At 37.9% G+C, this 12,282-nt stretch overlaps 1 protein-coding gene across 10 annotated transcripts in view; it reads left to right on the top strand.

The window, feature by feature from the left end:
* The window catches only part of tiam1b (TIAM Rac1 associated GEF 1b), a 253,760-nt gene that overhangs the window by 213,640 nt on the left and 27,838 nt on the right, over nt 1-12,282 (top strand). For 8 of the 10 annotated variants that reach the window (XM_048602862.1, XM_048602859.1, XM_048602863.1 and 5 more), the window contains 5 exons: nt 3,246-3,419; nt 4,664-4,732; nt 4,826-4,951; nt 10,011-10,119; nt 10,432-10,611. In XM_048602862.1, the coding sequence (XP_048458819.1) occupies nt 3,246-3,419; nt 4,664-4,732; nt 4,826-4,951; nt 10,011-10,119; nt 10,432-10,611 (658 nt within the window). Of the gene's footprint in view, nt 1-1,236; nt 1,310-1,823; nt 1,843-3,245; nt 3,420-4,663; nt 4,733-4,825; nt 4,952-10,010; nt 10,120-10,431; nt 10,612-12,282 lie in introns of those variants that run through there. The other 2 variants (XM_048602866.1, XM_048602868.1) reach the window with 2 other exon arrangements.

Below are 12,282 nucleotides of genomic sequence, written 5' to 3' on the forward strand. Positions count from 1 at the left end.
TCGATTAAAATCAATGGTCCTTGTGAAAAGGGGAATAGGAGTTTGGGCAGCTTTGTCTTGCAGGCACATTCTGCTGGAAACATGCAAGTTTAGATTTTACATTTGGATTGTTTGCCAGCATTTTTCACTTACACACATTGTTAAGTTGCTGTCTTTCACCCCCTCCTCCCCACTCCCACCCCACCATGTTCACATGCTGCCTGGCCCCTTAATGCTCCCACCCCACCACGTTCACATGCTGCCTGGCCCCTTAATGCCCCCCCGCGCCCCGCAATTTTCCATCACTGTCTCAATCTCCCCAAAGTAGGTTAGAAGTATCTGATATTGCTTCCATTCATTCAGGCCATATACTAGAAGTAGGTTGCAGATATAAATCAAAGGAACATGCAAACTATTTTCATTAAGTTATTTCATGTTGAATTTTCTGTTGGGGGCAAGCAATTAAATTAGAGTCGCTAATGTCACAAAGCCAATGTAATAAATCTCTTTCACAGAGTTCACAACATCCCGAAGGGAGAGACAATATGAAAAGTAGCCGACACAATACTAATCGTCATTGCACTTTAGTACCCATCAAAGACTCTAACTGAAAACAGCCCAATGTTCCTTGGCAGGTCAATGCTATCTTAAGCTGAGCTTTGTTTCTGGAAATCTTCTTCTGCTGAATTTCACACTTTTAAGTGTAACACAAAGAAAGAATGTGAAATGGATGGCAGATTTACAGAAGTCCTTCTCTGCTGTTTCAGAGGTTACGCAAACCTGTTTCTTAAAAAAAAGGATAGTTCTTCCTTAAAATGGTGCAAGAGATATTGCAAGAAAATGAATTAAATATTTGCCCAGTTGTATTCCATAGTCTACTTTCAAGGTCCATGTCTTGCTAAGATCCATTGTATTTTTAACCTTTCAATAATGGACCTATGGCAAGTTTAAATGCGCAAATAAAACATTCCTATAATTGTCCAAGGACAAATGCTGCGAAAGAATGTTCAAGAATATTATCACAGAAAGTATACAAAAACTGTTTGAATTTGATAAAAGAATGACAACATGGCCTAGAGTATTTTTAACACAAATTGCTTCCTCTTCCTCCTCCTCCAAGGAATGCCTTTTTAAGAAAAACATTTTTACTTGAACAATATAGGAAGTGTTTCTTTCAGAATTCACAGCATCAAGTCGAAACTAGCCACTTTTAATTTTAGATTCCCTGAAGACCTAGTATTTAGGTTAATCAATTGAGTTCCTGTGAAGTGCAATTGTAGCATAGATCTTTAGAGCAACTTTCAAGCACAAAACAAGACTTAACAAAGTGGTAAGTTCAAGGAGGGGGAATACAGAAAACAGCAATCAATTATTTTCTTTTGATACGATATATTGTATTTCAGAATACAATTTTCTTTACAATTTTCTCATTTTAAATACATGCTTTGCTGTTCTTGAAAATTTGGGGAGCTAAATTTGAAAAGGAGCAGAGAGATTAACCCACACCCACGTCTTCGAATTTAGGCAGTGTGCCAGAATTGTGTTACCAGGTGGTTAGCTTGATTGCAATGTGTATCCAGCTTCTGAGCGGTTGGTGCCCTGCCTCAGCAGGGGATCCAAAATCCTGAGAGTTGATCTCAAGTTAAAGCAAGTATGCATTACTTAAAATTATTCTGGATCTCTTAACATGGAATTGCACTGCAGTTGAATCAAGTGTTTCACATCATTCTACAACTGATTCCGATCTACCAAAGTGGGAAGAATAGTGTAACGGGCAGCGTCCAATGTTTTCTGATGGAGCAGAGGCTGTGATCTGCACTTTCTACCTTACCATGCTTCTTTTCTTCCTGACAACATTGTGCAGTAAGTAGCAGTCTAGAGGACTTTTGTGGTGCAGTGGTTGTGTCCGTACCTCTGAACCAGTAGGCCCAGATTTAAGTCTAACCAACTGCAGAGGTGTGTAAATGTCTCTGAATAGGTTAATTAGAAAATATCTGCAGTAATCTGCCATGACTGTTGACATGCTTTCTGCTGTGTTGCAGGGTTCCTGCAAAGCATTCCAGGAGGCATTGTTTTAGCATCCCAGTAATCTGCTCCACTACATTTTGTGTGGCAGCATCACTTTCATTACATGCATGAAATAGTCAGCAGATAGATCATTGCCCAGTAGCCTGTTTTGAGCTTATTGATACAAATGCAGATGGCACAGGAGATTGACACAGATTAAAGACATCAAAATTGTTGCTAAGATACCAGGTGTTGACCTGTATGATTCATTGTTAAATGGCTGCAGCTGAATGTTGAAGACGTTCATCTAGCTGAGATACATCCTTTCAGAATTTAAATGTGACACTTAGAGTGAAAAGTACTTGTCTACTTTGGCAGGTGATTATGAAATGTGGTGTACTCTGTCTGACTGCAGTGCATCATCGACCTCTCTTGAGCAACAGTGGCTGTTGAACTGGGAGAGAAGGAACCAACCTTACACAAGTTCATACCACAGTTATTTTCACGGCCACTGGCAATGCAGTCCTTACCCTGGCTGCAGAGGTGGCAGATGTCAGTGAGGCATTTTTACTAAAGCATGGATAACTAGCCCATTGTTCCTGGCTTCAGTTCACATAGAGAATTGCTCCTACAATAGATATCACTTCTACCTGAGAACCCCTACTACTCACCTTACTTCTTTGAGTGCCAAAATGTTGATGTTGGCATCAAATCAGCGTGACATGTTAGTTGACATCATGATCATCTTACACTGGATACTTTTGGATGTTGCTCAAAGCACTCACTAATATGGCATCCTGTGTGACATTTACCAGAAGTGTACAACCATGCCACAAATCCCATTTTGGTCCTGTAATGCCGTTTATATTCAAATTTTTCACTTAAGTTACCTAAAAGAATTCGGATTGACTATATCCACAATGAGCATTTGATATAGTGCAATGGGTGATCTTTGTTTAACAACTCAAATTATATTCTTTCCCTTACTTTCCTTGCAGATTTTCTAAAGATTTATTGGATTATTCCAAAAATAATTTTTGAGACCTAAATTGTGTTGTGTTGTTAACATGCAGCTTCATGCCAAGGACCATGATGGAAGATTACTGAGCATTACTGTATGCTGAGAATTGTATAAAATAGTTTATGATAATATGATGCATTGTGTGTCATAATATCTGATTCACTGTAAGTTTAAACTTGCTTTTTTGGAACAAAATATATCTTAAAAGTAAACTTTCATTCCTCGTTTTCCTCAATAGAGCACAGAACAAGTAACAGCATTTTGCCGTGGTCTGCATGAATTAAGCCCATCGGACATGTCATCACAGCCTCCAGATTCTTTACCCCAAGTACCATCTCGACAACTCACTGATGCTGATAAATTACGTAAGGTCATTTGTGAACTCGTGGAAACAGAACAGACATATGTAAAGGTAAGAATATCAGATACAGGTGTGACAGGAATCTATTTCTTTTAAAAAAAAAAGAAATGTCATTTCATGACACTTGCTTTATTACCCTGCTTTGAATTTTTATATTTACGTTAGAGTTAGGCTTCTGTTTCAATTAATTGCCTATCTTGTTCCACATCCCCATATAGAATGTTGTTCTTTAGGCTTTAAATGAGTGAAATGACAGATGTTGAGGTATCAGAAAGACTCCCTCATCAGCATACTGTCTGTGGGTTGGGAGAGTGCCAATACTGAGGGGTCCTCTTTTCAATGGTTATCCAGTGATCACAGCACGCTGAGTGGGTGGATTGTGATAATGTATAAATAAATTTTTGTCTGACGGTCTCCATGGTAGATTAGTCTGTTCTTAACAACCGGGTTGACACATGAAGAATAGCCACTTTGCAAGTCATTGGAAGGTCACAGTTATTTCTTGAACCATGTCCACATCTGTGTCATTGTCTCCAAGAGAGCAGGATTGAAAGTGTGGGAGAGTAGCTTGAATACTTTTGCAAATGTTGTATTTAAAATCCGCTAAAATGACTATTTATTTGGTCAAGATAGATTGAACCTAGCTACTGTTTTCAGGATGGACCATCTCTTTTTCAATTGTAAGCAATTTTACAGTAACTTAATATTGAGTGCACTTATATGATCTGCACATAATGTTGTAAGAAAAATGAGAGCATGTCAGTGTTTTAAAAGTTAATTTCTTAGAAGTAAAATGGTTCTGTATGTTGCAGGATTGCACTTGTAATATTTCAGGTATTTCTGATATAAATATGTTAATTCAACCAATGTAATATGTTTATTATTAGAAATTTTTTTAGGTTTTAATAAACGGTACAGATAGGAATCTGTCTTTTCTCTTCACAGGCACAGCTTGGTTATATATTTTCAACATATTTTACCTTTAGTGAACATTGAAAAATATTTTTAAGAAGATCAGTTTGAAATAATGCAGAAACTCTCATTGTGAAAATTGTTGTGAATTACCTTCAAATATTGCTTTGATCTGTTAATTGCTGAATTTACAATCTTGAAAAATAAAGTGCAGCAGTTCTGGCTTAACTTTGCTGGAACCTTGGTATAGATTTATGAAGAGATTGAATGCAGTACAGTAATGTGTAAAATTAGGCTCACTTCTAAACTTGAAAATTTTTACTGAAAGTAGATTGAAAATTATTTCTTGTATGTCTGCCTAAAGTTTAATGTTTGGTTTATAGGATCTGAATTATCTCTTGGAGAAATATTTGAAACCTCTGCAGAAAGAAGTCTTTCTTACTCAAGATGAGGTAAGGAAATATATTTTCAAACAGGCCTGGCTAAATAACAATCACCTATTATTATTTTGTGAATCAGTTTTTGGTTTGCTGTTTCTATTTCAGCTTGATGTGCTTTTTGGAAATTTGAGAGAAATGGTTCAGTTCCAAGTAGAATTCTTGAAAACATTAGAAGATGGTGTAAGATTGGTATCCGACCTTGAAAAGCTTGAAACAGTCGATCAGTTCAAGGTAAAATTGTTTCAAAGTTCATAGATTATAATCAGTTCCCCCTGCGCAGTGTGCAGTTTTCTCTTGTTTTTTTTATATACAGCCTTGTAAGTTTTGTTCGGTAAGTAAAGTCCCACTAGAGAAAGAAGGGAAACAATTATATCACTGTAGATTTTTTTTCCATTTGTTTTTTAACCAATACGAGGTAATATGAAATGCTGATAGCACAAGCAATGAGACAAAATCCAGTAAGTAATGAAAACAGAACATTCTGGAGAAATCCAGAAGTTCTGGCCACAACTTTGGAGAAAAAAAACAAGATATGTTCCAAGTCCCATAATTCTTCTTTGAAAGATTTCTTGTTCAGATCTCCAGCATCTGCAGTATTTTGAGAACGCAGTGGGTGTTCTAATATAGTCTTTTGTAAGACTGAGATCACATTTATGTTGCTTGTACAGTTCAATAAAATCTGTAGGATGATGCGTCACCATGTACTCTGTTGCTTTTGCTATCTCTACCTGGCTATTATTTTTAGTTATACATGAATGCAAATTGAAAGTTTTTGGTTACGATATTTTCATAGAATCATAAAATAATACAACAAAGGGCCATTCTGTCCCACTGGCTTGTGATGGCTCTATAGAACAGTCATTGAATTAATCCAAATTCCCCGCTCTTTCCTATAACAGTAATTTTTTCCTTTGAATGGCTTATCCAATTTTATATTGAAAATTCTGAATGAATCTGCTTCAACTGCCCTTTCAGGTAGTGCATTCCAAATTGGTAGAGTGTGCTACATTGTCAATAACTTTGTCACTGGAAACAGTTTCTCTTTATTTCACAGTCATTCATAATGTTGAAGATTACTATAAAATGTCTTACTTACTATCCCTACTCTAAGGAGAGCAACCCAAATTTCTCTTGATGTTGCTTAAATCTTTCATCTCTGGTGCTATTTGTGTAAATGCTTTATCTTGATAAGACCTTAACATTTTTCCAAAATGTGTTCTCTAACTGGGGTCTAACTAGTGCTCAAGAATTTTTGTACAACAGTTTTGCTTTGCGACACGATGGGGCCCAAAAACGACTGAGGGGAGGGTTGTGCGTAGTGAGGAAGTGTTGTTAGAGTGGGTTGAAATGTATAATTTAAAATGGATACGTGATTGTGAATTTACTTATTACTTCCAGCACATGTGGTGAATCCCAGGTCACAAGCGATAATGAACAAGCAGCAGTGGCAGGGACAGCTGCTGAAAGTCATACCTTTCCAAGAGTTACTAACATGGGCATAGGTCCATCACCAGGAACTGTGGATGTAAAGAACTATTGTTGAGGGGCAGTAATAAATCTGGATTGAACTTGTAGGTTTTCCATGATCACTGTTATTGATTCTAGAGAAAATGAAGACTTCCAATTTAGCATGAGTGCTTTGATGTTGCAGAGTATTGTGAGGATGTCATCATCCTTAGAATAAATTGGCAAATTCAGTGGATCATCAATCAATTACATTGTTCAAAAACAGGCCAAACACATTTCTTTGCATGATGGCATTCATACTCTATGTCCACCAACCTTTCTTCACTATCCTATTGATTCATTACTGCCTTGTGTTTATTGAGCCTCCTCTTGCGTGCACAAATGATAATTGCCTAAACTACTCCATGCGGTAGCTCTTCTCAGATTCTCTAGATGAAACATTTTTTCCTGAAGTTCCTGTTGGATAGTGACTATTGCATATTTAAAGCCCCATTTCAGCTCTCACAATTGGAAATACCTCTTTTACATATATCCCATCAAATCCAGGCTGATAGATATGGGCCTTTCAATCCTGGTATAATTATTTGAAATCTTTGCATCTTCTCAAAGTGCAAAGCCGCAAAGTTCTCCTAAGATAACAAGGTGTAGAGCTGGATGAACACAGCAGGCCAAGCAGCATCAGAGGAGTAGGAAAGCTGATGTTTCAGGTCTGGACCCTTCTTCAGAAAAATCTTGATTTTTTTGAAGAAGAGTCCAGCCCCGAAACGTCAACTTTCCTGTTCCTCTGATGCTGCTTGGCCTGCTGTGTTAATCCAGCTCTACACCTTGTTATCTCAGATTCTCCAGCATCTGCAGTTTCTACTATCTCTGAAGTTCTCCTATGTCTTTTCTTTACTATATAGTGATGAGAATTGTGACAAGCAAATTAATCCAAAATTAGGACCTGGCCTCTGTTGTGATTCCAGCTATTGGTAATAGCAGAATGAAATCTGGCTTGATAAACTGTAAGTTATACTTTTACAGTTTGGTTACCCTGGTGGTCTGTCAACAAACATATTCATACAAGGCTGTCAGTGTACTTTGAGCGAGAAAAACATTTATTACATAGAAGAAAAGAAAAAAAAGCTCAATAAGACAATTTGGAAAGATCTTGAAAACAGGAGAAAGAGACTTAACAATTTTTTTCCAGCAGTATCCTTTATAAACACTAAATCCCAGTGAAATATTGATCCTGTGTTCATTTTCAAGATTTCTTACTCAACTGACAAGCTTGCAAAAGTTTCTTTTCGGTGACTTTCTGCACATTCACCACATGTAATTCTCTGTCTCGCCATGAGACATGAACACAGTACTTTCTGACAGCTCTAAGAAAAGTTCAGGGCTTTTCCAGCCGTATCTACTTGGACTACCAAAATACTTCAGATTTCTTTCTGCCAAAGCCTGAAGACTGCCAAAACTATCACTGCTCTTCTGCTGGTATGGATCCTTTCTTTTCCTGAACTGAACATGCTCACATCCCTAGCCTCCTTAGTAGGCAAAATCTCAACTTGGTAAACACGAGCATTTGTTTCATCCAGAGAGCTTTACTGGTCATTTCATGGAACCCCGACAGTGTGGAAACAGGCCCTTTGGCCCAACAAGTCCACACCGACACTCAGAGCATCCCACCCAGACCCATCCTGCATAGCCCACCTAATTTACACATCCCTGAACACTACGGGTATTTTAGCATGACCAATCCCACTAGCCTGCACATCTTTGGACTGTGGGAGGAAATCGGAGCACCCAGAGAAAACCCACGCAGACACAGGGAGCATGTGCAAACTCCACACAGACAGTCGCCCAAGGCTGGAATCGAACCCGGGTCCCTGGTGCTGTGACACAGCAGTGCTAATCACTGAGCCACCGTGTCTCATGCTTCCTTGGAAATGCTGTTTCGAAAATGTTCAAAATGACCTCCTGACCTTTGTTTTATAAAAAGTCATTTTCACGGACCTAAAAGCCCAAACACCCCTATTTACAGAAGCCAGCTCCCCAAATAATAAAATATTCATCAGCTTTCATCACACTCTGCACTCCACATTTAGTTCCCTCATAACGAAAAAATTTGTAGAAGGGCATCTGTATTCTGTCTTTTAGAGTGGGAAACTATGGCACAGCAGGCCTAACTCTGCCTTGAGATGATGCATTGCCTGGTTGCAATGATCAGGTAAGCCTGCATAAGTAAAAATAATAGCCCAGCTCTCAATCTTTTGTCCAGCTTCAGCTTCAGGATTGAAAGATTTGTGATATGGCTTATTAAAATATGATCCTTACTGATCATGTCACAGGATAGTGGAAAATAGTTGACAGGAGTTTTGAAAATGTAGTAGCACCACCTCCGACCTCCCTACACAAGAAACATTCTGCTGCTATGATCTGTGATTGTTTATTTGTCAGGAGAAGCCCTGCTTATTTTGCAACGAGCCTCAATATCTGGAGTTTGTTCTGGTAGTCCTCACCATCTAACATTAGAATTTAGAATTAGAATTCGGTATTATTGTCGCATGTACTCAAGTGCAGGGATACAGGCATACAGTGAAACGTGTACAAAGTCGCCATTTTCTGGCATCATCTTAGATACAAAAAACAGAATTATCAGACACTGCCATCCTGGATACAAAAGCAAAAAAAGATTTAGATACAATAAAAAGTCAAACAAAAAACAAAAGTAGAAATGCAAGAAGCAGAACTGAAGTCTTACCTTCAAAAGGTAAGTGGGCCTCCATCCCTGAAGCCATGAGTCTCTACTAACTCGCTGCTGCTGACAGGCCCCGAAATTCACTCCATCTGCTGCTGCTGCTGGCCCTTGGAACTCGCTCCTTTATTGTAGGAGCTTTCTACGATACTGCCACGTCCGGCCCTCTGAACTTGTTCCTCAATCCCTGCTTCATTGCTGCCATTCCGATGCTACCGATGCCCCTCTGAAGCAGCACAGTGCTTCAAAGAAAGAAAAGAGAAAGAAGAAGAGCAAAAGTAAAAAGAGAAAAAAAGTAGATGGGACAGAGGACGAGTCCTTGGCTGAGGAGCCCGAATGCTGTGCTGCTATTCTGCCACCATCTTGAGGTTGGTAGCTGTAACTTACCCCAACAAACTAGCATGCATTCCATCCAAATGAGGTGATTTTTCTGCTTTGAGTGCTTGCCAGTTTTGAAGGGGCTCTTGATCTATTTCTATCCTATCTATTTCTCCACTACCCCTTCTTTTTGTCATTAACAACAGACTCTTTGCAGTGAAACATGCAAAGTACCCATTTAACACCTCTGGAGGCAAGGGACACGGCTGAAGGAAAAACTCATTTGTGGCTTCACCCTTTCTTTTGATTGCTGTTTTACTGCTTGTATTCTGAAAGAAACTGTCAGTAGTTCGCAGGCACAAGTTTCTGGCATGGATGTGGAGAGGATGGATCCTCCTGTGGAAGAATCGGGAACTAGAGGTCACTGTTTAAAAATCAGGGTGACCCATTTAAAACAGTTACAAGGCAAAACATTTTTTCAGAGTGTCTTGAGTCCTTGGAATTCTCTTCCTGAAAAGTGGTGGAAGCAGAATCCTTGAATATGTTACACGTGGAGTTTGATAGACTCTTGTTAATAAGTAAGGGGGTGAGAGACTATCAGGTCTAGGCAGAAATGCAGTTTTGAGATCACAATTAAAACACCCATTATCTTATTAAATGGTGGAACATGTTCAAGGGGCTGTATGGCTTTCTCCTGTTTGTAATTTGTATGGTCCATAGATAGTATTAATCAAAATGTTAATTGATTATTTTGTTTTACTCTTGCAGAAAGTACTGTTCTCCTTGGGTGGTTCATTTTTGTACTATGCTGATCGTTTCAAGCTATACAGTGCATTCTGTGCCAGTCATACAAAGGTTCCCAAGGTCCTTGTTAAAGGTAATTGTATTACACTTTGCACGTAGTTTAGGTTGCATTTCTTTCATCACTATGAATGCATTGTGTCTCTTGCTCTAATGGTAAGCATGATATTTATACATTAATTGCTTTTAAGGAATAAGTACATAAAATTCAGACAATCAGTAAATGAAGAAAATTCTAACACAAGACCTGAATGTTGTTGAAGAGTTTACTCCTACTTCCTTTCTAAAAATAGAATGCTTTTAACAACGTAATATTCATAAGTTTCATGTTTTTTTTTCCTGTTTGTTGCAATTTCTGTTTGTTACTTTTTATACTATTTTTATTTAGCCAAAGTTAATCCAGCTTTTAAGGCCTTTCTGGATGCCCAGAATCCTAAACAGCAGCACTCATCAACATTGGAGTCCTACCTGATCAAGCCTATTCAGCGTGTTCTGAAATATCCCCTGCTTCTGAAGGAGCTGATCTCTCTCACAGACTCAGACAGTGAAGAACATTATCATCTAACTGGTAAGAATTGGATAGATTTTATATTTAGATCTGTTTCATTTTGCAGAATAATCATGGGATACTTGTACCTGTTAGCACTTGCACATCATCAGGCAGCAACGTATAGAGTTGAGCTTGAAAGCAGTCAAAGAGATAAAGTGTAGGGTGGAGAAAATGTGATGAAAAATTAACTGTGGAAGGAGGTGAAGACACAAGAAAATGTATGGAAGAAGATGCTTGTTCTCAGAGTTCAAATCTTGGTAATGTAAAGATTAGTGTATTGTTAGCATTGATTTATTTCTGCCACACTTACTCAGGATCCTGCATGGTGATCCTGAGATGAATATTGCCATTGCCTTTATGCAGATGGTAGCCAATTTATTTAGATTGAATATTTTTAATACTGAAACAGTATTCATTGAAATGACGGTACTGTATGTAGAGGTTGTTGTGAATTAATTAAATGTTAATAAGATAGCATTGAATAGTTCAAAATGGTAGGCTTAAAATGCCTGGATTCATTTATTACCACATTAACTATTAAATGCATTGGTCCTTAAACAAATATAATCAAACTGCTGAACACAATATTCAGAAAATTTAGTCAGATGCCCCTTCGTTTATCATGAATCAAATATTTTATTAATTTCATTTTCATATTTATTTTCAAAAGAGAGTGTGTCCCAGTGTTCCTTCTAGCTTGGACAGGAGAAACAAACTGAAAGTGTCCCTAACTGTTATGGTCATGTGTAAAGAATGTGTTACAGAGAGTAGGTCGAACCCCTCTGATAATTAAACCAAAACACAAGCCCCCAATCTGTTATAGCAGGAGTAGAGGTTCCCTTCTAACAATTAAACCCGAAACACCCAGAGAAGCTTGCCTCGCGTTTATAATCTGTTAAAAAGATCGGTTAAGTGAAAGAAAATCCCTGATATTCACTTTGTAAGTCACAAGTAACAATTTATTTATTTAACCGTAACAGTGAACAAATTAACAGAATTACTAACAAACTGAACCATTCCCCTTAACTACTAACTATTCCATAACTGAACTAAATTCTACTGGTATGCTGTTCCAATAAACACAAGTCCCACTTATATAAACGCAAGTAATAAGAAAATAAATTAAAACTTAGTCTCTCAAAGTCTACTTGCCTTTCTTTTGCTGTTCTCAATCATAAACGCCTTTCTTCTGCTGATCTGGCTGTCAGGGATGTTTTCTCTGTTGAGTCTTCTGTGAGGACTCTTAACTAGAAGTGCCATGGTGCTTTCTTAGAGAGCTTAGCTATTTCTTGTGAGAACTAGATGCTTATTTCTCAGATGGTGGTTTGCTTTCGCACTGATTTTCAAAAACTTTCTCCTTGTATATGTTGGATAACATATCAGTTTTTTAACAATTGCATTGGTCTGAGTTTGTCAAAACCACCAGATTTAAATTCAGTTGGCTTTCAGTTGTTAAGTGCTTGCTTTAAATTAATTGGCTGATCCCAGCTAGTTGTCAAAACATCAAAACAAGACAAGGGTTTCCAATCACCCAGCCAACTCAGAAGTTTCAATTTCCAAACTGGCTATACATCTTCAGCTACGTACATACACCGTTTTTTTTCTGTATAAATCTCTAAGTTTAGAAAAGCACTTTACCTCTTAGAGGAACCACACACTCTTCTCCCTTATCATTTTTTTACAAACAAA

This window comes from Rhincodon typus, chromosome 11 (genome assembly GCF_021869965.1).
Source record: "Rhincodon typus isolate 14 chromosome 11, sRhiTyp1.1, whole genome shotgun sequence".
Lineage (NCBI taxonomy): Eukaryota > Metazoa > Chordata > Chondrichthyes > Orectolobiformes > Rhincodontidae > Rhincodon > Rhincodon typus.